This window comes from Eutrema salsugineum, unplaced genomic scaffold (assembly GCF_000478725.1).
Source record: "Eutrema salsugineum unplaced genomic scaffold, Eutsalg1_0 scaffold_7, whole genome shotgun sequence".
Lineage (NCBI taxonomy): Eukaryota > Viridiplantae > Streptophyta > Magnoliopsida > Brassicales > Brassicaceae > Eutrema > Eutrema salsugineum.
The window spans coordinates 11,442,274-11,469,744 of NW_006256486.1; the positions used below are offsets into that span (position 1 = coordinate 11,442,274).

The following is a 27,471-nucleotide window of genomic DNA, read 5'->3' on the forward strand; positions in this document are numbered from 1 at the left end:
AGGAAGTCTAGAACAAAAACGGTTTAGTGGGGGTTTTGTAGTGTGTTTAAAATGTAAAAACAAAATCTTAAAAGAAAATACGGGAATTGAATTGCGTAATAACTAAACTTAACGAAAATGACTAAAAATGCAAAAAACGGATATTCTAATGCTTAAATGAAAATCTACTAAAAAGGAAAGACAATATTGAACTAAAGCTTGAAGGAAAATCGGTGTAAATCAATGGGAAAGAAAGCGTTGGGGTTCAGGGAAGTTTTCTCAGGGGTACGAACGATTCAAAACATTGCTAAAGAGTAAAATTGATAAGATCTTAGCTTAAACTTTTCGAACTGGAGTCACAGACGTATGAATACGCCACTGTCGTGATCATAGACAACTATCTCTCTCAACCCTGACCAGTAGGTTTCCACTCTGGCCCAGGAAGAGAAGAGATGCATTATGTTTAAGACTCATCCTAATTCACAAATCGCCCATAGGTAGGTTTCCACTCCTATGTTTGTTTTGCTCTCCCAAACTAGATCTGATACCTGATGAACACTTTCGTGTCACCAAACATCTGGATCAGATTGTAGTTCATGACGCTACTCTCATGCAGTAAAAACGAATTCAGAAGAAAAAGTTCTAAGATTCGGCTCAAAAGCTCATGGAATCCTCATCGAACATATAAATCCCCATCGAAAATCCCTTAATCCCAACAATAGAAATACTCAGACATAATAAACGAAATCAAAAGCATAGTATTAAGAAGTAGAATAGAAACCAAAATTGAAAAAGAAAGAACAAGGGTTCAAGAGAACAAATCTCTCTCTCCCTAAAAGCTAAAGAAAAAACAATAAAAATATGAAGTAATAATTCTGTGGTGATGATTGATTATCGATTAGGGCTCCTAAAACATGTATTTAAAGTGCTCTGGACGTCACTTAGGGTTTCTCCAAATGAGGGCATCATTGTGGGCTTCAAAAATGGGCTTTTGGGCTCGGAGGTTGCTGGCCGCGGTCGGGAGTGCTCTGACCGTGGGGAATGAGTGGTTTGCCTCGGTCGGGATGCTCCTGACCGTGGGGAATGAGTGTTTGGCCGCGGGTGGAAGTGCTTGCTGGCTGGTTTACGAGACATCTTGCTCTTCGCGTATCTTTTGATTGAACCGTTGGATTGCCAAGCTGTAAAGTGCACTGGAAAGCTGATACTTCCATCTTTACGGTCTCCAAATTTGTGCTTGATCAGACGGTGAGAAGGCCTTCAATCAGGGGTGAACTTCTGACGGTTTGACTCTGAGCTGAAATCTGGTTTTCTATCCATTTTGTTAAGCTTTTCCCTAAGTTTCCTGAAAAGAGTCTTGGAACTACAAATACTAGAAAAACGTAATAAAAGTACTTAAAAGCAATTAAAAACATAGAAAAAGTATTTCAAAACGATCCATAAAAGTGGTCAAAATACGGTGTTATCAACAGGAACAGCGGTTATCCTTCTACTGGTTTCGCGAGGAGCGGCGGATTCGCCAGGTAGACTTTCAGGTCTTGGAATGCCTTTTCACACCGTTCGTCCCATTCAAATTTCTTATTGCCTCTAAGGGTATCATAAAAAGGCAGACATTTATCGGTCGACCTGGAAACAAAGCGGTTGAGAGCTGCGACGCGTCCCGTCAATCTTTGGACTTCTCGTTTCGTTCTTGGAGATGCCATTTCTATCAGCGCGTTGAATTGCTTCGGATTCGCTTCGATTCCTCGATGAGTTACGAGGTATCCGAGGAACTCTCCAGACGTCACCGCGAATCGACACTTCGCCGGATTCAGCTTCCTGTTATGCAGGTTCAGCCGTTCGAAACAGTCTTGCAAATGCTTCACGTGATCTTTCTCCTCGAGTGACTTAACCAACATGTCATCAATATAAACTTCCATCGTCTTGCCAAGCTGTTCCGCAAACATTTTGTTGACGAGCCTCTGGTAGGTCGCACCCGCATTCTTAAGCGCAAAAGGCATCACCTTGTAGCAATAAATTCCCCGATCAGTTATGAATGCCGTTTTTTCCCCGTCGTCGGGGTTCATGAATATCTGGTTGTAACCCGAGAAAGCGTCCATAAATGTGAGCAGTTTGTTTCCCGCTGTGGCTTCGACTAGTCGATCGATATGAGGTAGCGGGAAACTGTCTTTCGGGCACGCCTTATTGAGGTCGGTAAAATCTACGGACACACACTATTTACCATTCTTCTTCTTCACCACTACGGGATTAGCGAGCCAATCTGGATATTTGGCCTCTGAAATCAAACCCGCCTTTAGGAGTTGCTCTACTTCGTCGTTCACTGCCTTGGCTCGGTCGGGACCTAGCTTTCTCTTCTTCTGTTTCACCGGTTTGAACGTCGGGTCCACGTTGAGCTCATGGCACGCCACATCGATGCTAATTCCCGGCATGACTTCCGCGCTCCATGGAAATGTTCCAACATTCTGTTTTAAGAAGGCGACGTGCTCCGCTTTAATCGCCTCATCGAGTGTTGCTCCGATTTCTACGCACCGCTCCGGATGTAATTCGTCTATGCATACCGAGATCACCGGATCACAGCTCGGCGCGCTCTTCTCCTCACGCGCCTTGCCGATCTGTAATTGCTATAAGAGCTTGGCGAGCTCGTTTGCAGGTTCTCGGTTCGTCTTTAGCTTTTTCCTATTTTCGTCTGCGACCAAGTCTACTACGGGCTTCCTCATCTTATGCTCGGCCAGGAAGCACATTCGTGACTCTTTTTGGTTTCCCCATATCATCTTGATTCCGCCAGGAGTCGGAAACTTGACGCATAAATGATAGGTTGATGGGACGGCCCGCATCGAGTTCAACCACGGCGTTCCCATGATTACATTGTAAATCGCCGGATGATCGGCTATGGAGAACTCCACGACTTTTGTTACTCCTGCTTGCACGGGAAGCCTGATCGTCCCGATCGTCATCGTTATTTCCCCTGAGAATCCTGTTAATGGTTTCGGGACAGCGGTTACTTCGGACAAATCGATTTCCATCCTTCTAAGGGTTTCGCGGAAGATGTCGTCTACCGATCTTCCCGTATCGATTAGGATTCTGGCGACATCGTGGTCTCTAATAGTAAGCTCGATTACGAGGGGATCACTATGTGGCACATCGATTCCTACAGCTTCGTCTTCTGAAAACGAAATTGTGGTAGCAGGATAGCTTAGGGGCTCCGCCCAGTTAACACTTGCATCGGCTCCCCTCTGGAAAGCTTTAATCGAGAATACGGTGTCGAGTCAGTATTGTGATCCACCGATTATCATATTGATCCTTCTTCTGGGGCTATCTCGCGGATCCTCATTATTCGTCCTTCCTCGCTTTTGGGCTTCGCCTCGGTTTGGGGGATTAACTTCGTCACCTTCTCGCTTCTCGTCCTCGGGCTCCTTGGCAGCTTTGGTTTCTTCGTGCTCTCCTGCTGCTCGTTTTGCGGCGATTCTGGTGCCAAGAACCGACAATTTGCCGTTGAGTGCCCGTAGCATTGGTGGTGTTCGCAGAATGCCTTTTCATCGTAAATTCGGGGGTTCCGAGTCCAAGTATTCCATGGTCCTTTGCCTCGTCCTGCTCCCACTTGATAATTGTGGGCTCCTTGCAGCCTCGGCCCTTCGTGGTGCACATAGTCATTACTCCTCACATTTCTTTGACGCGTCGTCAGAGAATTTCGGATCGTCGCTTTTGTCGATTTGTACTGCTCGTCTAGGTTCTTCATCTCTTCTTCATTCACGACAAAGTCGCCAGAGCGATGTAGGGCATCTTGGATCGTGAGCGGCGTGTTCAATGCCATTTCTCTTCGGAACTCGGATTTATACCATAGCGATCTTTTCAGGGCTTCGAGGGCTGCCTTATCGCTCACTCCTTCCACCTTTGACACCACCGCTTTGAACCGAACCATGTAAGTTCTCAATGGCTCATTTGGTCCTTGGGACAAAGTCCATAAATCGGCATAAGAGGAGACAGAAACCGGCATCTCTTTTGTCTTCGCTGAGATTGGGGGCGTTTCTCGAGAAGGCTCGTCCCATTCTGATCCGAAAAGCTGTGATGTGTGCCTTCGGGTCGGTTGTCCCTTCGTAAAATGGGATTCTTATCTTTCCTGGTTCAGGAATCCGAGCTTCAGTGATTCACGCCGTGAATGGCGTCCGCTGCGTTTCTTCCAACATTCGATTTATCTCCGGTGCCGAACTGATTGCATGATGGACTTGTGATCTGACTGCCTTCATCTCGGCGGCTGTCCGAGCTATAGTGGCTCGGAGCTCATTCATCTCCTTCATCTGGTTGTTCTTTCGCGGCTCGTCAACTTTGTCCTCGATACTGCCACCATTTAGAGCGGCTCGACGTGCGCTACCGTGTTGATTCCCTTTTCAAGTCGAGCTATCTTGTTTTATTTGCTCGACCCAGAGTAAGTTTTCCCCTTCTTCCGTCAGGTTTTGATTTCGGAGCGCGACGTCATCTTCTTCGTTCACCCTTGCTCCTTCCAATGCTTCTTCGATTTCGGCTCGGGTAATACGTCCTGAAGCTCGGCTTGGTTGAAGGACGAGTTCCTCTTCCTGGTTGTCTTCGTCATCGACAGTGACGATATCTTCTACGGCCTCACCATCGTTCTACTTGGCGTGCTTTTCGCCGTTCATTCTTCCTCTCCGAGCTAGCAGAGGTGGTTCGGTCGGTGTGGACTTCTTCACCGCGGGTGTCACCAAGTCAGACAGATTTTGCTGCGTCCCTCCGAGCCTGTTTGCGGGAGTCGCGAACTCGAGGGCGGTTGGTCGCAGGCCGAACCTTCGCAGGACATCTCCGGAAGTTCCTGTCACTCCGAGGCGTTGATTCCTGATTTGGTTCTCCGTTGTCAACGGTTTGAGTCTCTCCGCGAAAGAGCTGTTCTGCTTTTCCTGCATGTTAAACTTTTCCATCATTGCTTCGAGCATCTTCTTCACCTCGTCCAAGGGTTCGGCTGTCGCGCCTGCATCTGTCGGAGGAGGATTCTCCTTGCTTCGGGTAGGATCTCCGCCGTTGTTCTGGTCGTATCTCCGTTCGTCTTCGGACATCTTTTCAGATCTCGTTCAAGGAAGTTTTCGGTGTAAGAAAGCTTTATCTCCCCACAGACGGCGCCAAATTGTGTGAGTCGAAACTCGTACAATCAAAATTTGTTAAGGAAAAAGAGGGATCTAAAGCTTCTAAGTGAAAATCTCAAGAACAAAGATCGAAAAGTAGTTTTGTTGCTTAGGGTTTCTGTGATTTCGTAAAAGTTACATAATAAGCGAGTTACATCGACTATTTATACTAAATCTACGAACCACCTAGCCGAGATTCTCGGAATTTTTCCTTTTCTCTTGTGCGGCTGGCAACTTTGATCCTTCCTAGGGTAAAGTCCTCTTGGGCTCGTTTAACGGATCTTCATGGTTACCCGGCTCGGCCCATCAATGCTTCCTACCATTTGGCTTAGCCCAATACATTTTATTTACGGGATTGCTCTTCGACTGAAGTACGCGGGAAAATCTCGGACCGAACTTGACCAGGCTCGGTTCGGTTCTATGCTCTCCCTGGTTTGGTTCGGCCGATCGAGAGCCTCTGGCTCGTTTTAACCGAACCAGCTTTTGGTTCGGCTCGGCCCAATATCGAATCGGGATCGGCTCGGTTTGCTTCTTTGGTTCGATTCCTCCCACCAAAATCGTGGTCTTGAACTTTACGAAACCCGATCCCGACACTTAGTCTTTTTTCGAGCAGTTAAACTCGTGAGGGTGAAAACCGACCCCAACATGAGCTGTGCCCTGCGAACGCCGAGGCGATAGATGCGATGGGGTCCCGTAGTTCGCAGTCTTCCGAGGCATCCTCTTCGGCGAACCCTTCTAATGCTTGCTTAGTAGAAGACGAGGCGTCTGACTCGACGAGTCGTTCTTGTGATCGTTCCGTAAATAATGAGGCGCCTGCTTCTACGAGTTCTTCCCGAGGTCCTGTAAAAGACGAGGCCGCAGACTTTGCTGCGGTGAAAGCTGACGAAGAAATTTTCCCCTTCGATCCAGTCAAAGCAAAGCTGGAACTGGAACGTCTCATGGCGAATGCTTTAACCGCAGGGTTGAAAGAGATTGGGGACCACTTGGTAGCCAATCCGAAGCCTTACTTTGGCTCGGATCTTTCACAATTTTTGTTTTATTTTTCTGACTCACCTTTATTTTCTTTTTCGTATGCAGTTTGGAATCTTCTCCCTCCGATTCCCGACAATCTATTTACCGTTCGAGACGCCTTAGTCACTAGGAAGGTCAACTGGAAGCGTCACTTTTCTCACGAAAGAATAGAGAGAGCCCATTATATCCTAGCTGGATTTTCAGTAAGTTCAGAATCATCAAATTCTTCTAGAGATAGGTGGGACAAGACGGTTATTGTGATACTGAAGGACAAGAAGAGGCGTGAGGCGGAGGAGGCCGCGAGACGGGCCGCCGAGGATGCTAAACGTGGTGATGAGGCAACGGCTCGGGAGGATCCTTCAAACCCCGAAGGGTCTAACGAAGAGATCCGGGCTACCGGTACGAATGCCTCCGAGGAGCGGGTTGCCGATGAGAGGGCTGTTGAAGAAAAGGTTGCTGAGGTTGAGCCGGGAGAAGTCATCCCCGAGGCTTGAAGGAAATTGTTCTCGGCCTCCCCAGTTCAGAGAAGCCTCTTGCTTCTACTCTTAAAGCATGACTATGGTCGCACAAACCGTTGATGGATGACGCGCCCGCCTCAGCATTGTTTTTTTCTCGAGTCAAAAGTTCCAACACCCAACTTCCGCCTCTTGAGAAGTTAAAGAGGGCGAAGTCCTACGCAGCGATGGTTCAGCGCGATATCAAGGTAAAAATTCTCCTGTTCTGTTTCATGCCTGTTTTTTGGCTAAGTGCTAACAAGGATCTTTTTGGTTTTACAGTTCGTGGCGGCCATTAACGAGCTGATGGCCAACTATGAGTCCAACGTATGCAAGGGCGTCGTTTAGATGAGGCGCGCAAAGAGGTAGCAACGGCTAATGGCAAGCTGGAAGAGGCAACGGCTCGGATCCATGATTTAGAAGAGGAAAAGATAACTCTCCGAGCCGATTTCTACAAAGCTGCCTCTACAGCTGCCCGACTCGAGGAAGTTTGGAGGAAAAAGAGCGCCGAGATTGCTTCATTGAAGCGACTGCTAAATATTATTTGCTCTTAGCTAAGGTGAAACAGGCTTGCGAGAAAGTGAGGCGTGAGGTGATGCTCAAGTTCCAGAATTGCCTCTGGATGGTGGAAGAGGCAATCGCCAAGCTCCAGAAAGCTAAGGAAGACGAGAACAACCTCGGGCATATTAAGAGCAATCTTGCTATGATCCTAGAAACCCAACGGTACAACTTTTTGTTGACGAGGCCTATGAATGCATTGCTTCTGAGTTGAGAGGTGAGCTGGTTTTCTCCCCGGTCTCGCCGGATTACGTGGAATCCCGCCTGGGGAATGCGCCGCTTTAGGATGCAGCAGGTAGTCTTGGGATCGCGGATCCCACCGGATCAAACCTTGGCACTCTGGGCTTTTCGAACTTCCTTGCTGAGAGAGAATAGCACACCGAGACCTTATCCTCTCGCATTCTTTGTTTTCATTCGCTCTTGCTCGTGTATTCGGATGATGTTTTTTCTCTCTCTCTTTTTCTTTGACTATCTCTTGAACTTGGTGCCTGGATGGCTTTATCCATGTTATCCTTTTTGACTATTGAACTCAAGTTTATGGCAGACTCACTTGGTATCGATTTTGCTTATTATATTTTTTAAAATTGGCGCCTTGATGGCTTTATCAGGTCTATCTGTTCGACTGCTGATTTGCCTTAGCCATTTGTTGAGATTTATCCATTCTGTTCTTGAGAGAGGCTCTTATTGGGGCGAGCTGTTTTAGCTTATTTTGAGAAAGGATATTTGATCAACGCCGAAGCATTTTTCAAGTAGGTAATATGCTTTTTGGGTCTTGTTCTTTTTGAGAGCCTGATCGTTCATGACGGAGAGTTAGGCTTTGCAGCCAAAGTGTTTAACTTGCCGAAGCGTTAGGCCGGGGTTTCTCATTGTCGAGCCAAAAGGTCAAGAGGTGAGTAAATATGACTATGCACCGGCGTTCCCGAGCTGGTGAGTGTATTTAGCCGGGTTTTGAGAATTCACTTCGGTTTTAGAGAAAGCTATATAGTTTCGACTTATAGTCTCGTGTAGGATAGTGACCTATGGTGACCGATATGTTTTTGGTCTGAAATTTTTGTAGCACGCTTAATTTTAATCCGTAGAGAATGTAACTTGCACCCTCGTCCTAGGAAAGGTGGTAAAAGTCCGTTTAGAGAACTTTGTGTTTGTTTTCCCGCTGTGGTCATCAAAGAGGTAAGGTGAATGCTAACCAATAAAATGTTTGCCGAAGCAATGTTTAAGATTGTGAAAATAAATCATATTGCGAACAAAGTGAAAAACTAGCCGAAATAAAAACAAGTGAATAAAAAGCTAGCTGAAGTGAAAACAAAACTAGAGATAGCTAATTTGACGAGCCAAAAATCTTAAGAAATTGTGTGAGTATACGTGTATACGTACCCACTCTCCTCCCCCCCCCCATCCATTTTTAGGATGGAGGACAGCTGAAACCGTCCGAGGATGGGTGCCTACATACCCTTTTCAGGGATCAAACTTTCCCGTAGTTCATGTTGGTCGTGGTGTGTCCTTAGTGATAATATTTTTTCAAGTGCATGGCGTTCCACGATCTCAAAATTGCTTCGTCAGCCATCGTTGCGAGTTCGTAGACTCCTGGTTGAACCACTTACGTGATCTTGTAGGGTCCTTCCCAATTTCTCCGAGCTTTCCTGTGTTCCTTTTGGCGGTGTTCTGAAATACCATTCTGAAGATGAGATGTCCTTGCTGGAATCTTCGGCTTCGGACGTTCTTGTTGTAGTACTGAGCCGTTGCTTGTTGATAATTCTGAATCTGAATTAGGGCTTGGTCGCGCTTCTCATTAATTAAGTTGAGCTCATCTAGCATCATCAGGTGGTTCAAGCCCTCCTGTCTAGGCAAAAGTCTTTGTCGTATACCGGGGAAATCCACCTCGGGAGGGATGATTACGCACTCTGTTCCATAAACAAGGGCGAAAGGGGTTTCTCCAGTGGTTTGGCACGGAGTCATCTGGTGTCACCAAAGTACTCCTTCCAACTCATCTGCCCATCTTCCTTTCTTAGCATCGAGTCTTTTCTTCAGTCCATCTAAAATTGTTTTGTTGGCTGCTTCGGCTTGTCCATTCCCCTGGGGGTACCTCGGCGTGGATTTACTTAGGCGGATTTTCCACTTCTTGCAGAAAGCTTTGAAACGAGTGGAGATAAATTGAGACCTGTTGTCGGTGAATATCTCGAAGGGAACCTCATGTCGGCAGATAATGATCTTCCAGACGAAGTGTTCGACTTGGGCATCCTTTATGCTCGCATAAGAGTCTACTTCCACCCATTTTGAGAAGTAGTCGGTGAGAACCAGTAGGAATCGCTTCTGCTTTGATCTATGAAGGGGTCTAATTATGTCCATCGACCATCTCATGAAGGGATAGGGCGATAAGATTGATGCCAGCAGCTCGGTTGGTTGATGTATAAACGGCGCGTGCTGTTGGAACTTTTCACACTTCGATGGCAAAGATATGATTTGAACTTTTCGCAATCTTTCACCATTATTGGCCAAAAGTATCCATGTCGTTTTATCTTGATTTCTAAGGACCTTCCGCTTGAATAATTTCCGTACGCGCGGCTATGCAATTCATCCATTATCTCCCTCGCTTCGACTCCTTCTACACACGTCATTAGTGATCCGGAGAAAATCCACTTGAGTACTTTGCCATCGATGAGGACATACTGTGCTGCTTGGGACTTCAGTTTGCGAGACTCCCATTTGTTAGATGGGACTTCTCCATCAGCAATATAGACTCGAATTGGTCCGAGCCATTCTTTGTCACACCCATTGATATATTCATTAATTGCATCATTTAGTGTACATATTTAAGTTCACATCATATCTCATTTGCATATATTTTGGGTCTTTAAGCATTAATTTAGGACTTAAGAGATTGCATTAGGTCCAAGAGAGTTTTACATGGTTTGGAGTGTTAAACAGGTGCTTTTGGAGCTTATTTGAAGTGGAGAAAGTGATATGTTCATAATTTGCATCATTTAGGTTGTATATTTCATTCCAAATCATGTTATTTCTCATGCATTTTAGGTCCTTAGGTATTGTTTTAGAGCTTAGGAATTGCATTAGGTCCCAATGAGTCTTTGCATGTTTGGAGTGTTTATCAGGTGTATTTGGAGCTATTTGGAGTTGAAAAGGTGAAACCAGGAAGAGAAATGGCGATCAGGACTTGAAAGATGGTGAAAATGGGTTTTTGGAGGTTCTCGGCGATTCTCACGTACCGCAGGAAGCTTTTCTCGGCGTTTTCCATGTACCGCGAGCGAGCCTCTCGGCCAAAACGCGTACCGCGGCTAAGGTTTCTCGGCCAAAATTTCCGAGTACAGACAGATCTCAGAAATCGCGTCACCTGAAGGTCTTGCCGGTTGATTAAGTCGTCGGGTACTTCATCAAGATTGAAAAGGATTGGATCATGGTTTCATAGCAGGTAGAATCATAGGATTTGGAGGCGTGAGCAGAGAGTTAAGCTCGTCGGAAGGCACGCCTGTCTCGCGGCCGTTTTGGACCGACCCAATGAGCTCCGAAGAATGCGAAGGACGATGCACTTCCAGACCGATTCAGTCTACAGGGCCTTCATCAAGATTTGAGATATTTGAGTCCTCTTTCCAGAACGTTTGAGATCATTCCATTTGGAGGTATGAGAAAGAAGATAACGTTTCTGCAATGGACGCAGGTCTAGAAGCCTCTTTCTGACCGTGTCAATGCACTGCAAAGATGAGCCCTCCAAGGCACCTTCCACTTCCCAAGCGCCGAAGGTTCCTTGACCAATGTTGAAGATATCTGAGCGCTCTTTCCACTGAAGTTGGAATTTCGTCATTTGGACCAGTATCCTGGAAGTTACTCTCCCCTGAATGTGAAGTGGTCCGAGGAGACCTTAAGGCTTCGAGATAGTCTTGCGACTTGGTTAACTCGCAATGCTTGGAGATTAATGTCTGGGGATTGAGCTGCGTGTTGAGATGCGCGGGTGAGGAGTTAGTGGGTAAGGTCTAAGGTTCCCGAGCAAGAAAAATACTAAGTCCACAAGCGTGCGACTTGAGCATGCGAGTTGGCCAAGCTTGGAACTGAGCCGCATGAAGACTCGCAATTTACACTGACTTGAGCATGCGACTTGGGAGTGATGAACACCATCCCGCACATAATTCTGAAGGCCCCTGCTACATGGTCGTGCGAGTTAAGGAGCAAAGGGAACTGAGCCGCATGAAGATTCGCAAATCACACCGAGAGAGTAATGCAGCTGGGCTTACATGGGTTCTATCTCGTTCAAGCTTCTTTCTTTGGCTGTGCGAGTAAGGCATGCGACATGGGACACAAGGAGTACCTAGTAGCACACATATTCTCCCCAGATTTCTTCTTGGTCATGCGATTTGAAGAGGAAGAAGACTGAATCGCACAAAGACTCGCAAAACACACCTAGATGGGCATGCGGCTGAGACTAAAAGACTTAAGGCTCACAAGACTGCTTCTTTGGCTGTGCGACTTGGGCATGCGACTTGAGAAGCTCCTGACCAACTCGCACACTCGTCATTTTACCCATTAAAGCCGGGTCGGGACCCGGTTTGTTCCGGGCTGACCCGGTTCGTTTTAAAGACCTATATATAGTTTTTAGGGTTTTATCCCAAGGACTTAAGCTTTATTCCATATTCTCTTTGCCTCTTTTGTGTAAGAAAACTCCTTTTGAAGAGAAATATCTGATTTTGGGCGTTTTAATCAAGAGAGTTTGAGAGATCTTGTGTTTAAAGCTGAAAATCCATCATTATCTATCATCTCCATCTCTGTTTACACACTTCTAATCATGCTTAACAACACATCTTGCAAAAAATTTAGTATGTTGATTATGATTAGTGAGTAATCCCCATATTAAGGTCTTAGATATGTAGATTAAGGTGCTTATGTGGTAGATTAGTGAGCTTAGGGGTTAGATCATTCATATTCCATTCTCTACAACCTATTTTTAATGCTAGATCCATACACATCATATGTGGTCTAGATTCTGGGCATTTCATGCACCAAAAGTGTTTGATGAAATGCCTGAACCAAGGTTGTTAGAGGTTTAAGTATTATTCATCATGGGAATGATTGTTTATATGCTAAAATGACAGATTAAACTGGTTCTCAATGCTTGTTGATTCATGTTTCACTTATGATGATTAGGTTAGAAACTGTTTTAGCATAGAAGTTAATGCTTTCATGAGAGGATTAGCTTAATTAATGATGTTTAAGTTGAATGGTTTGCTTGATCACATGATTCATTAGCTCACTAGTTTAGCACTAAAGGCACCCTAATCCACTATCATGTCTAAGACCTTTCTCATCATCATACATACATTCTCATCTCATTTAGCTCATTTACTTGCTTGTTTAAGTTGATCATTAGCTTTAATCCTTGTTTTGAGTTCTTAGCTGTCAGTAATCATCAAAACCTCACTCATTTGGCTTGAATTAAGAACTGATCCTGCATCTTAGTGTCTACACATGATGGATTGATACCTTTTGTACTGCAAAGTGACAAAAGGGATTGATAACCCCTCATTTAGAGCCTTGAAAACTCTAAGTTATCAATTGGCGCCGTTGCCAAAGTGTGATAGCATTAAGATTGTGTCATTTCTTGAGATCAAGCATTTTCTTTTGTGTTTTCTAATTTCTTCCAAGTTCTGGTGGTGAGTTTCAGGTGCATGAACACCAGGTCCATATCAAGAAGCTGTGGTCCACCTTTCCCCTTAAACGACAACATTAATCTTTTGGTACCAAGGAGGAGAAGGGACAGGCGTGGAAGACAGATTGATCAGGCTGATATGGAAGATCAAAGAGAGCATGTGGTTGACATGGAGCAACCGGCTCAGGAGCAACAGGCTCAGGGTAATGGAGCTGGTAATGCAGCTGATAATGGAGCTGGTCAAGGGACACATCAGGGTAATGTTCATCAGGAACAGTTGCATCAACAGCAAGCTTATGTCCACCAGGGACAAGCTCCAGCTCATCAGAAGAGGCATCAGGCCAATGTACAGCAAAGACAACAGGTGCACCACCAACAGCCCTTCCAACACCAGCAAATGAGATAGGAGCAGCCACAGGTCTATGTTGCAGAGAATGACAGGGCCAATGCTCATCAGTATGGAGCTGGAATTCAAGCACCACCTGTGCAAAACAACAATTTTGAAGTCAAGGCATCTTTGCTGAATATGGTCCAAAACTCAAAGTTCCATAGATTAGCAATGGAAGATCCCTTGGAACACTTGGATCAATTTGATAAAAGTGTGTGACTTGACAAATATAAATGGAGTTTCTGAGGACAGTTTCAAGCTCAGATTATTCCCCTTAAGTCTTGGTGAAAAAGCTCACCAATGGGAGAAGAACCTCCCAAGAGGCTCCATTCAAACCTGGGAGCAATGCAAGCAGGCATTTCTATCTAAGTTCTTCTACACCTCCAGAACAGCTAAACTGAGAAACCAAATCTCTAGTTTCACTCAACACAGCAATGACAGTTTTGGTGAAGCATATGAGAGATTCAGGAGCTACACCAACCAATGCCCACACCATGGGTTTAGTGAGGCTTCACTTCTCAGCACACTTTATAGAGGGACTCTTCCCAAGATTAGAAACCAGCTGGATACTGCCTCCAATGGTAACTTTCTGGGTAAAGAGATTCATCCTGTTTTAGAGCTGGTTGAGAACTTAGCAATGAGCAATGATACATATGGAGAAGACTTTGATAGAGCCAATAGGAGTGAGAGTTCAAGCAGGGATCAAAGGTATGAGAAGGAATCTTTGAGAACATCAGTGAAGAGGGTCTTACTCAGGAAGAGCTTAACTACATTGGGAATCAGAGGTTCCAAAGATATCAGTATGGCAATGCCAATCAGAACCTCTCTTACAGGAATCCCAATGTAGCAAACCCACAAGACCAAGTCTATCCCACTTCTCAAGCTCCACAGAACTTTGTTCCCAAGAACAACTTTCAAGGGTCTTTTCGACCAAAGAATCAGTTTGCTCAGAATCAGGGTTTCAGTCAGCAACAGCAGCCATTTCAGGGTTCTGGTTTTAGTTCACAGCAGCAGCCAAAGGCACCACCAGGGTTTGGTCCACCACAGTTCCAACAACAAGCGCCGGCTCAACATCAGTTCCAGTCAGCACCTGTTCACAGCAGCCACAGATGGGGTCAGATATGGTTGGGATTCTGCAATAGCTGCTTCAGGGTCAACAAGTGTTTTCAAGTCAGTATGCATCTACGCAGCAGGACATCAAGGAATTGAAGCAAAATCAGGCATCTAGCTCAAGAAACCAAGGCCAACTACCTGGAAAGCCTGAACCCAATTTTAAGGAATATGCTAAAGCCATTACACTGAGAAGTGGCAAGGAGCTACCTGGTATTGAGCACAACAATGTGATCATTTAGGACAATGATCAAACTGAGGGGGAGGCAGCCTTAAAAGATTATCAAGTTGCTGAAAGATCAATGAAAGAAAAGGGTAAAGAGGTGGAAAAGGAACCTGAACCAGAAAAGATATATGTCCCACCACCTCCATACCAATCCAAGCTCACATTTTCAGGGAGATTCAAGAAGCAACTTGTAGACAAGGCAAGAGCTGTATTTGAGAAGGCTCTCAATGAGACACCACTCACAATGCCTCTCATTGATGCATTTTTAATGATGCCAAAGATGGGTAAGTTTTTGAAAGACGCCATTCTGAACAAGACTAAAGAACTTCAAGGTATGGTGGTATTGAGTCATGAATGCAGTGCCATCATTCAGAAAAAGTCCATTCCAAGAAAGTTGACTGATCCAGGGAGTTTCACACTCCCTTGTGCCATTGGGCCTCTTCTATTTTCTGGATGCATTTGTGATCTGGGAGCATCTGTCAGCTTGATGTCATTCTCCATAGCAAAGAAGCTTGGGTTTAGAGTATTCAAACCTGCAAGGATCTCTCTTGTCCTTGCAGACAGATCAATTAGGTTACCTATTGGGATGTTGGAAGATCTGCCTGTCAAGATAGGTGGTTTTGAGGTTCCAACTGATTTTGTTGTGCTAGAGATGGATGAGGAACCAGTTGATCCTCTTATCTTGGGCAGGCCATTCTTGGCCACAGCAGAAGCTATTATTGATGTGAAAGGTGGCATCATAGACCTTCAACTTGGGTCTGAGAGGCTTAAGTTTGATGTCAATGAGATGATGAAGAAGCCCACCATAGAAGGACAATGCTTCTATGTGGAGACAATGGATCAGTTGGCTGACGAGTTGCTTGAGGAACTGAATACTGATGACCCTCTTCAAGCTGCTTTAACCCAAGAACAAGGAGACCATGGGTTCTTAGCAGAAGAAAGTGAAGGGTACAAGCTGTGTTTGGACAATGCTAGAGAACTTGGTCCTGAGACAAGGTTTTCGGAACTGGAACAAAGTGGCCCTGAGGTCTTGGATATCAGAGGCTTAGACACAAGCCAAGGAGCAGTCCAAGCAGTCATGGCCGTGGGTTCTAAGGTGAAGGAGCATGCTAGGCTGTTTGAGAAAGACAGCTTCAGTGCTGATTGGTATGAGTCTAAGGCACCTCAGCTGGAACTCAAACCTCTTCCCAAGGGGCTCATATATGCTTTCTTAGGTCTCAATGAGTCTTATCCTGTCATTATCAATGATATGCTGTTAGAAGACCAAGAGCATAGGTTGTTAGGAGAGTTGAGGAAACATAGGGAAGCCATTGGCTACTCTCTGGATGACATTAAGGGTATCTCACCCTCCCTATGCACTCATAGGATTCACTTAGAAGAAGAGTCAATGTCATCCATAGAGCACCAAAGGCGCCTCAATCCCAACTTAAAAAAGGTAGTGAAGAAAGAGATTCTCAAAATCCTAGAGGCTGGGATAATTTACCCAATCTCAGACTCTAGATGGGTTTCACCAGTCCATGTGGTGCCCAAAAAGGGGGCAATGACAGTGATAAGAAATGAGAAGGATGAGCTGATAGCTACTAGGACTATAACTAGACACAGAATGTGTATAGACTATAGAAAGCTCAATGCAGCCTCTAGGAAGGATCATTTTCCTTTGCCTTTTATTGATCAGATGCTAGAGAGGCTTGCAAACCATCCCTTCTTTTGTTTTCTAGATGGTTACTCTGGATTCTTTCAAATCCCCATAGATCCAAGAGACCAAGAGAAGACAACATTTACTTGCCCTTATGGGACATTTGCATACAGGCGCATGCCTTTTGGTCTTTGTAACACCCCAGCCACATTCCAGCGTTGCATGATACATATATTCTCTGACATCATTGAAGAGAAGATGGAGGTGTTCATGGACGATTTTTCTTTCTATGGCTCCTCCTTCTCCGATTGTCTCTCTAATATGTCACAGGTCCTGGAGAGATGTGAGCAGCATAACCTGGTGTTAAATTGGGAGAAATGCCACTTCATGGTGCAGGAAGGGATTGTACTTGGGCATAAAATCTCTGAGAACGGCATAGAGGTTGACAGAGCAAAGGTGGAAGTGATGGTGAATCTACAAGCTCCCACTTCAGTCAAAGGGATAAGGAGCTTCCTTGGGCATGCAGGGTTTTACAGAAGATTCATCAAAGATTTCTCAAGAATAGCCAGACCTTTGACAAGGCTGTTGTGTAAAGAAGTTGACTTTGTCTTTGATGCTGAGTGTGAAGAAGCCTTCAAGATGATCAAGGATGCATTAGTCAGTGCACCCATTGTCCAGGCTCCAGACTTGTCCCTTCCTTTTGAGGTTATGACTGATGCATCAGATTATGCAGTTGGAGCTGTGCTTGGCCAAAGGAAGGACAGGAAGCTTCATGTTATCTACTATGCCAGCAGAACCCTTGATTCTGCCCAAGAGAAGTATGCTACCACTGAGAAGGAAATGTTGGCAATAGTCTTTGCTTTTGATAAATTCAGAAGCTAGCTGGCGGGGTCAAAAGTCATTGTATATACTGATCATGCAGCCCTCAGGTATCTGATGACCAAGAAAGATGCCAAGCCTAGACTATTGAGATGGGTCCTCTTCCTTCAGGAGTTTGATATGGAAGTACAAGACAAGAAGGGTATAGAGAATGGAGCTGCAGACCATCTCTCTAGATTAAGAGTGGACTCTGAAGTCCCTCTTAATGACAGTCTCCCTGAGGAATCATTGATGGTGCTCAACTCTTATTTAGAGTTTGAGGAAGTGGATAGCATCCAAGAGAAGACAATGCCCTGGTTTGCTGATATTGTGAACTTTCTTGCTTGTGGAGTGGAACCACCTGAACTTGATGCTTACCACAGAAAGAAGTTCTTTAGAGATGTCCAAAGATACCATTGGGATGAACCCTACCTGTATGTCCTGAACAAAGATCAGCTGTATAGAAGGTGTCTTGCTGAAGAGGAGATGCAACCTGTGTTGCAAGAGTGCCATGGTTCAGCTTTTGGGGGTCACATGGGAGCATTCAAGACTGTGGCCAAGGTTCTTCAGAGTGGGTTTTGGTGGCCCACAATGTCCAAGGATGCTCAGATGGTTGTTTCAGCATGTGATGCCTGTCAGAGGCATGGAAACATTTCAAAGAGGAGTGAGATGCCTAAAAATCCAATACACATTAGTGATCTTAGGGGTTAGATCATTCATATTTCATTTTCTACAACCTGTTTTTAATGCTAGATTCATACACATCATATGTGGTCTAGATTCTGGGCATTTCATGCACCAAAAGTGTTTGATGAAATGCCTGAACCAAGGTTGTTAGAGGTTTAAGTATTATCCATCATGGGAATGATTGTTTATATGCTTAAATAACAGATTAAACTGGTTCTCAATACTTGTTGATTCATGTTTCACTAATGATGATTAGGTTAGAAACTGTTTTAGCATAGAAGTTAATGCCTTCATGAGAGGATTAGCTTAATTAATGATGTTTAAGTTGAATGGTTTGCTTGATCACATGATTCATTAGCTCACTAGTTTAGCACTAAAGGCACCCTAATCCACTATCATGTCTAAGACCTTTCTCATCATCATACATACATTCTCATGTCATTTAGCTCACTTACTTGCTTGTTTAAGTTGATCATTAGCTTTAATCCTTGTTTTGAGTTCTTAGCTGTCAGTAATCATCAAAACCTCAATCATTTGGCTTGAATTAAGAACTGATCCTGCATCGTAGTGTCTACATATGATGGATTGATACCCTTTGTACTGCAAAGTGACAAAAGGGATTGATAACCCCTCATTTAGAGCCTTGAAAACTCTAAGTTATCAGAAAGTAAACCTGGTGAAGAAATGGTATTGAAATGATCAATAATGGTGAAGGAAGGCATTCTGGAAATTCTTGGCAAAAGACTGTACCGGCTGCTTAAGCTTCTCGGCCAAAAATATCTGGTGCAGATACATTTCACAAATCGCGTTACCGAAAGGTTTTTCCGGCCAATTCAGCTTCTAGGGTCTTCAGAAAAGATAAAGATAATTGCTTAAATATTCCATAACAGTTGGAATCCAGGCATTTTGAGTCGTGAGCTAGTATATATTGCAATCGGAAGAAGGAGATGTCTAGAAGCCAATTTGGACCCGTGCAATGCACTTCAAATATCAGTCTTCCGGGAGACCTTGCACTCCCCGAATGCGATTGAGTTCCTCATCAAAGTTTGAAATGGCTGAGTCACCATTCTTGTGGCCTTGGTATTGTGCCTTTTGGAGTTCTGAGCTAAGAGTTACGGGACACAGAAGTCAAGCATATCCAATCGGGTTTCATGAGGTGCTCATGTACTTAGTGTGTTTCTTCACCTCGGCTTAGGAGCCTGATAACACCGTATTTTGACCACTTTTATGGATCGATTTTAAATGCTTTTCAAATGCTTTTTGTTTCTTTTAAGTGTTTTAAGTATGGTTTTCTAGTATTTGTAGTTCCAAGACTCTTTTCAGGTAATTAAGGCAAAAGGTGTGCATTTTGCAGCAAAAAACCATTTTGGATAAATGCGGATCCTCAGAAGTTTCACAGATGAAGACCTTCCCACCGTCAGATCATCTCCAAAATCGGACATAATATATAAGAGACAACTATCTTTCAAATAAAATTGGTTTGAAGACAATCCAATGGTTAGATCTCCAGATATCCTTTATGCTCTGAAGACATGTTCTGCAGTCTCGCGAAGGAAGCAAGCACAGAATGAAGATTCAACCTCAAAGACCAATTCCCGCGGGTCCTGGAGCCACGATCGCGGAGAACACACTCTCGACCGCGGTTACGAGTCTCTGGCCGCGGCCAAACCCCAATTCACCGCGGTCAGAAGCCTCGTGACCGGTGCCAACTAAAAGGCTGGCCCATGACCCTGTTTCAAGCCCAATTCGTCTTTTCTTCATTGGAAACCCTAAGGACGACTGGATAGAGTTCAAGACCTATAAATATGTGTCTAAGGAGACCTATTTTCGTCTGCCTCAGAAGAATCCCTTTTGGGAGCCACCAAATTTAGTTTTTTAGGGTTTTGATCCTTTTATGTTCTTAGTTCTTAGTTTAGGGAGATAGAGATTTCTCTTGAATCCTTTTTATGTTCTACCTTTATTATAATTCGGTTTTTACTCTTATGCATCTTTCAATTTCGTTTTTATCTTCTTCATATTAGATTAGTTAAAGGATTTGAAGAGAAGTTCTTCTCCGAGCCCAGCTCTTAAAATCGAGATGCTTCTTCTTCTTCTCCTTGTCTGTTTTTCTCTACTTCTTTCTTCTTTATTTTCCTAGGCACGTCTATTCTATTTACTTTATGCACGTTTTGGAATGATGAGGTATGAGTTTAAAGGCTCGATCGAAGGGAATCGACTATGTTCGATAAGGATCTTCGAGAGATAAACCAAAGCCGAATTCTAGAAATCTTTCTTCTAAACTTATACTTAAAGCATGGATCTAGCGTCGGGAACTAGAGACTGATCTTGGTCCTTGGTGTTGCGAAAGTATTCATCTGGGGCTGGATCTAGTTTGAGAAGAGCAGATCAACCATAGGAGTGGAAACCTACCTATGGGCGAGCTGTGAATGTTGACGAGTCTTAAACATAATGCATCTTTTCCCTTCCAGGGCCAGGGTGGAAACCTACTGGTCAGGGTTGCGAGAGATAGTTGACTATGATCACGACAGTGGCGTATTCATACGTCTGTGACTCGAGTTCTAAGAATTTACTAGGATCAATATTAAGAGCTTTGTTCATCCTTTAGATTTTTTATCGATTTATTCACTTCTAGTTTTCAAATCCCTTTTTAAAATACATATATAGAAATCACACAACCTATCCAAAACACGTATTTCGTCTTAGACTTCGTTTACTAATTCTGGTTCTAAGGTTCTGCAGGTAAAGCGTGGATTCTATGTGGATCGACACCCTAAATACTACAACGCACTGCTGTGCACTTGCAGATATCTAGGGTTATAAATTTAAAACTTGAAGCCGCGAAGTCAACCCTAGCAGCATCAAGTTTTTGGCGCCGTTGCCGGGGAATCCAATCGTCTTCACCTGCACAATCTCAGAGGTTAGTAAATTGACTCTAAGACAATTTTTTCCTATTAATTTTTGTTTTTTTTTTTTCTTAGTTTCAAGTCTTAAAAAAAATTATTAAAAAAAAAAAAGAGTGATGTACCGCCGCGGTCGTGCCTGGTCGACCCGCGGTCGTGTTTGCTCGACCCGCGGTCATACCTGCATGACCCGCGGTCGTACCTGTGCGACCCGCGGCCATATCTGCGCGACCCATGGTTGAACTAGCTCGACACAAAACGAATTTTCTTGTCTCGGATCAATGGCATGATGACTTCCATCCATTCCTTTTCCCACCTTCGACCTTCCACCACCCGTTTACCATCACCACACCACCATACCATGATCCGGAGACATCCAGGTAAGTTTTCTCTCTCTTTATCTTTTCAATTCATTACATACTCTATTTATCATCCTTACTCTGATTTATTTCACATCTTGGGGTGTGATTTAAGTTTGGGGGAGGATTTCATCCCTTTCTAACCAACTTTTTTTTCATGAGTCTTTGCATTCTACATTTTTCTAAAAAAAACAAAATTGATTTTTTTAAGTGTTTTCAAAGCAAAATACGTTTTGAGGGAATTATGACAAAAATCTATAATGATAACCAACCTGTATGCTTCTATACTATGCATGATTGCTCTTTTGTGGTTTAATACTAGACTAGGCCATAGCTAGAGTACTTGCAATACGAACTCCCACCAGAGGACTTCTATTCATGGAGATTCTTTCTGACAGGATTTACTAGCTCATTTTATTTGGACTTAATATTGATATTTAATTTTCTCATCATTAAATTTTAGACAGGCATCATGTTATACATCTAGGACATCTTTTTCCTTATTTTTTATACCACTCTTTGTTGTCCTAGATGGTCAGTTCATCTTCAACTGGTACCATACCCTTAACCCAAACTTTTATTTTCGAACCTCATGCATCCTCTCTTTAGTTTATATCAGCAGATATGTGCAAAAACGCCGGAGAGGGAGGAACGGCACAGTTTTCAGTCACTCAAGAGAATAAATGATTGAATGGAGTTAAGAAGGAAGAGTATCAACAATCTTCAGCAGCCTTAGAAAGCTGATTCTTAATGGTAATTTTCGTGCATTTCTAGGACTTTATCTAAAGGTGTTTCCTTTTCTAAAAAAACAAAAAAATCGAAAAAAAAGAGAGTGAAAGAAAAAGAATGAAAAGGAAAGGAAACAAAAGCCTAAAGAGTCTTAGATTGTCAAAATTATTTGGAGTCAAGGCAACAAGTATTCATTTATGGGAGATGTAATAACCTATACAAAAATCTAAGTCTGAGAGAATTATAAGGAGAACCTGAAGAATAAAATCAGAGATCTTATGGCAAGAAGAACTTGACTGAAAACTGTGGATATCAATTGCTCCATCTTCTCTTGCTGTTTTGCATAATATCCTGCTTCTTCAGAAATTAAGGTAACCCAAAACACTTTACACCTCACCCCTAAAAAGCCCTTTGAATACCTAGCCTTGATAGCCTTGTTTATTTTTCTTTTGATGAGAACCACTGAAAACATTAATGAATGTAAAGAGCTAGTTGACTGGAAGTTAGATATAAGTGTGTAGATTTTTTCATGACGGATCAACGGACTAGTTATGCTTGTATTTTGGTGAGAATTTTCTAGGCTACAGCCAAATTGATGCATTATGATTGATTATGGTCTAGGAGTATGGTTCCTGAGAATTTTGAGTTCCCTATGATATCAGTTAAAGGCTTTTTCTAGGCTTAGATCTTGCTTTGTTTGAGGACAAACAAAGGTTTAAGTCTGGGGGAGTTGATAACACCGTATTTTGACCACTTTTATGGATCGGTTTTAAATGCTTTTCAAATGCTTTTTATTTCTTTTAAAATTTTTAAGTATGCTTTTCCAGTATTTGTAGTTCCAAGACTCTTTTCAGGTAATTAAGGCAAAAGGTGTGCATTTTGAAGCAAAAGACCATTTTGGATAAATTTGGATCCTCAGAAGTTTCACATCCTATGAAGACCTTCCCACCGTCAGAGCATCCCCAAAATCGGACATAATAAAGACGAGACAACTAGCTTTCAAATGCAATTGGTTTGAAGACAATCCAATGGTTAGATCTCCAGCTATCCTTTATGCACTGAAGACATGTTCTGCAGTCTCGCGAAGGAAGCAAGCACAGAATGAAGATTCAACCTCAAAGACCAATCCCCGCGGGTCCAGGAGCCACGACCGTGGAGAACACACTCTCGACCGCGGTTACGAGTCTCTGGCCGCGGCCAAACCCCAATTCACCGCGGTCAGAAGCCTCGCGACCAGTGCCGACTAAAAGGCTGGCCCATGACCCTGTTTCAAGCCCAATTCGTGTTTTCTTCATTGGAAACCCTAAGGACGACTGGAAAGAGTTCAAGACCTATAAATATGTGTCTAAGGAGACCTATTTTCGTGTGCCTCAGAAGAATCCCTTTTGGGAGCCACCAAATTTAGTTTTTTAGGGTTTTTATGCTTTTATGTTCTTAGTTCTTAGTTTAGGGAGATAGAGATTTCTCTTGAATCCTGTTTATGTTCTACCTTTATTATAATTTGGTTTTTACTCTTATGCATCTTTCAATTTCGTTTTTATCTTCTTCATATTAGATTAGTTTAAGGATTTGAAGAGAAGTTCTTCTCCGAGCCTAGCTCTTAAAATCGAGATGCTTCTTCTTCTTCTCCTTGTCTGTTTTTCTCCACTTCTTTCTTCTTTATTTTCCTATGCACGTCTATTCTATTTACTTTATGCACGTTTTGGAATGATGAGGTATGAGTTTAAAGGCTCGATCGAAGGGAATCGACTATGTTTGATAAGGATCTTCGCGAGATAAACCAAAGCCGAATTCTAGAAATCTTTCTTCTAAACTTATACTTAAAGCATGGATCTAGCGTCGCGAACTAGAGACTGATCTAGGTCCTTGGTGTTGCGAAAGTATTCATCCGGGGCTGGATCTAGTTTGAGAAGAGCAGATCAACCATAGGAGTGGAAACCTACCTATGGGCGAGCTGTGAATGTTGACGAGTCTTAAACATAATGCATCTTTTCCCTTCTAGGGCCAGAGTGGAAACCTACTGGTCAGGGTTGCGAGAGATAGTTGACTATGATCACGACAGTGGCGTATTCATACGTCTGTGACTCGAGTTCTAAGAATTTACTAGGATCAATATTAAGAGCTTTGTTCATCCTTTAGATTTATTATCGAAATATTCACTTCTAGTTTTCAAATCCCTTTTTAAAATACATATATAGAAATCGCACAACCTATCCAAAACACGTATTTCGTCTTATACTTCGTTTACTAATTCTGGTTCTAAGGTTCTGCAGGTAAAGCGTGGATTCTCTGTGGATCGACACCCTAAGTACTATAACGCACTGCTGTGCACTTGCAGATATCTAGGGTTATAAATTTAAAACATGAAGCCGCGAAGTCAACCCTAGCAGCATCAGAGCCTCGGTACAGCCACACCGAGGCCATTTTTACGAAGATTCTGGGTAACCCCTCGACCATTTACCTCGCCTAAATCCACACCGAGGCTTCCCCTCTTGAAGATACAATGCTCCAAATGACTAAGTGACAAAAGTAGCCTCGCCTTGTTTACCTCGGTACAGACTTAGGCCGAGGCAGTGTGCGAGTGAAATGCAAGGAACCTCGACCAAAGACCTCGCCATGCAACACTCCGAGGTACTCTGTCACGTGCTCAAACTCACAAACAGCTTACTCTAGGGTTTCAGATTCAAGGAAGATCAAAGGACAAGATCATGCAAGATACAAGATTGTGTTCTTCATGCTTCAGCCCAGATTCACCACACCCTCGGCCTAAAGACCTCGACATGGACCTGTCCCAAACTGGGTAGTCACCCAGCAACCCATTTTGACCGGGTCAGTACCCGGTTTGTTCTTGGTTGACCCGGTTTGGTTCACTTAACTATAAATACCAAATTGGGCAAAAACCCTAATTATCTTGGATTTTCTCTTTAGTTTCTTTTCCTATTTAGTTAAAAACGAGTTTGTTAAGAGATATTTGAAGGATTTAATCAATCTAAAGCTGTTTCTTATCATCACATCTTCTTATCTTTGCTCCTAATCATGTTTTTTCTAAGTGTGTAGATTAGGGAGCTTTGATGTTTGATTTAAGATGTTTAGGATCTAGATTCTCATTTCTTTTCTTTAGTTAGCTGCTCTTAATGCCAGATCTCTTATTATAAGCTTGATCTAGACCTTAGACATTTCTCCACCCACAAAGTTTGATGAAATGTCTGAAAGAGGTAACTTAAGGGTTTATGTTTTGAATGCCATGGGAATGTTTATTTGACACATAAATGACATTTTAGAACTGTTTATTAATGCATATTGATCATCATTACCACTAATGAGAGTTAGGTTTGAATGCTGATAAATATAGTGATCATTATCTTGGGAAAGAAGTTCTAAGTTGATTGGTTTTTGAGATCATGTGAATGCTTGCTATGTCTTTCGGTATAAGATTCTGTCTATCTTAGCTCTTATTTTGATGCACAAAGAGGCTGTTTGGTCATATTATACTTGGAACCTTATGCTTGTTAATTACGTATCCACTAATGGGAATTAGTCTTTGATTAAGTAATTTGCAAAGGGATTTTTATCATGGGAATGAATTAAATTGAATTGGATGTCTAGACTAAAGAATAGCATCTAGAGGTTTAGCTTTATCTTATTTGAACTTGAGTCTTTTTTAGTGTCTCTTGTTTGTTTGTTTGTTTGTTTGTTTATTCTTAGTTACTGCTTGTGCTTGTTTTATTTTATGTTTTAGATCATTTAGTCACCAACCTGTTTTTTTAGACTTGGATTAAGAATTGATCCTCATAGTCTTGGTGTCTAGATAATCTCCATTTGGATTGACCCTCGAGTGCTACAACACAAGAGGTTAACTGAGCTTAGTAGGCTAAAAACCTATTATCACCCGTACTCTAGCTCGGGTGTCGAGGCGTCTTTCGTCATTGCTATCGCCTCGTCGTCGTTATCGGGTTCCTCATTTGGGGGGTTTATCAGCCAAACTCCTTCCACTTCTATACTTGGTCACTCGATAAATTTGACGGGTATTGTTCTCCTAAGATCTGGGTCTGAAGTCGAAGCGAGGGCTGCCAGAACATCTGCCGAAGTGTTCCCGCCTCGGGGTATGCATGAGTTTGAATTCGTCGAACTGTTTTACTAGGTTCTGGACCACCCCGAGGTAAGCTTCCATTCTTCCGTCTTTCGCTTCGTATTCCCCGTTGAACTGATTTGCTACCAGCTCTGAGTTGCAGAAAGCTCTTATCTTCTGGACTTTGAATCCGAGCGCCATCGTAAACCGGCTATCAGTGCATCATATTCTACCTCGTTATAGGAGGCATAAAAGTTGAGGCAAAAAAGTTGTATCCAGGATTTCCTCCGTTGGTGATTTGAGACAGACTCCTATTCCCGAGCCATGCTTTGATGACGAGCCGTCGACGTGCAATGTCCCAACGTCTTCCAAAGCGGGCTCGTCTGTTACTTCAGGGGGGAGTTCAACGAGGAAGTCTGGGAGCACCTGAGATTTTGTGGATGATTTATTTCGATACTTGACTTCGTATTGGCTTAATTTGAATGCCCACTTAGCGAGCCGACCTGACTGGATTGGGCTCTGCAAGATTGATGTGTGTCTGTGTGAGGGTTGTCAAGTTTTACCCTAAATGAAATCAGTAGCCGCAAGTGCACAGCTGATCGATTGTAGTACTTAGGGATCGAATCCGCAGGGAAGGAGGATCTTTCCTGCAAAAGCCTTCGAAAGAAATATAATGAAGTCTAGAACTAGGCGAGTTTTTTGAAGGTTTTGGTGGTGTGTTTAAAACGTAAAAACGAATCTTAAAGAGAAAATACGGTAGTTAAAATGACTTAATAACTAAACTTAACGAAAACGGGTAAAAACGGAAAAACGGCTAAACCTAATTGCTTAAATGAAAATCGATTGAAAGAGTAAAGATACTAGACTAAAGCTTGAATAAAAATCGGTGTAAATCTATAGAAAAGAAATCGCTGGGGTTCAGGAAAGTTTTCTCAGGGGTATGAACGATTCAAAACATCGCTAGAGAGTAGATTTGATAAGATGTTAGCTTAAAATTTTCGAACTGGAGTCACGGACGTATGAATACGCCACTGTCGTAATCATAGACAACTATCTCTCTCAACCCTGATCAGTAGGTTTCCACTCTGGCCCTAGAAGAGAAGATATGCATTATGTTTAAGACTCGTCAGCATCACAAATCGCCCATAGGTAGGTTTCCACTCCTATGTTTGTTTTGCTCTCCCAAACTAGATCTGATACCGGATGAACACTTTCGTGTCACCAAGCATCTGGATCAGATTGTAGTTCATGACGCTACTCTCATGCAGTAAAAACGAATTCAGAAGAAAAAGTTCTAAGCTTCGGCTCAATAGCTCATGGAATCCTCATCGATCATTTGTATCCCCATCGAAAATCCCTTAGACCCAACAATAAAACTACTCAGACATGATAAACGAAATCAAAAACATAGTATTAAAAAGTAGTACAGAAACCGAAATTGAAAAAGAAAGAACAAGGGTTCAAGAGATAGATCTCTCTCTCCCTAAAACCTAAAAACAAAGCTTAAAGTAAAATTTATGTAAATTATTTTGTCTCTATTCTTCTCTCCTTAAAAATGACCTAAATGACATGTATTTATAGTCTCCAATACTCTCTGGTGTCTAGGGTTCTCGAATTGAGGCTGGGAAAATGATACGGGCTTCAGAAATGGGCCTTGAAACTCGGAGTTAGCTGGCCGCGGTCGGGAACTG

General features: G+C 43.1%; 1 protein-coding gene and 1 non-coding gene across 2 annotated transcripts; both read right to left on the bottom strand.

Annotated features, from left to right (window-relative positions):
* Positions 1-2,189: 2,189 nt before the first annotated feature.
* LOC112083104 lies at positions 2,190-3,970 on the bottom strand. Its single transcript, XM_024150834.1, has 3 exons — positions 3,365-3,970; positions 2,682-3,209; positions 2,190-2,588 (listed from the first exon to the last, which is right to left on the bottom strand). Exons 1-3 carry the CDS (start codon positions 3,968-3,970, stop codon positions 2,190-2,192), a joined length of 1,533 nt encoding a protein of 510 aa, XP_024006602.1.
* A 9,630-nt stretch (positions 3,971-13,600) lies between these two features.
* Positions 13,601-13,707, bottom strand: LOC112083291. Its single transcript, XR_002897579.1, has one exon. It is a non-coding gene; the product is annotated as a small nucleolar RNA R71 (small nucleolar RNA).
* Between the last annotated feature and the right edge of the window lie 13,764 nt (positions 13,708-27,471).

Bases quoted from the DNA above. Each gene is read 5' to 3' on its own strand.
- LOC112083104 (XM_024150834.1), bottom strand. From the start codon at position 3,970: ATGCCGGTTTCTGTCTCCTCTTATGCCGATTTATGGACTTTGTCCCAA. The intron at 3,210-3,364 runs GTGACGAAGTTA...AAAGCTTTCCAG, and splicing joins CGAGGACGAGAAGCGAGAAG to AGGGGAGCCGATGCAAGTGT. The intron at 2,589-2,681 runs GTAGTAGACTTG...TAGCAATTACAG, and splicing joins AGCATAAGATGAGGAAGCCC to ATCGGCAAGGCGCGTGAGGA.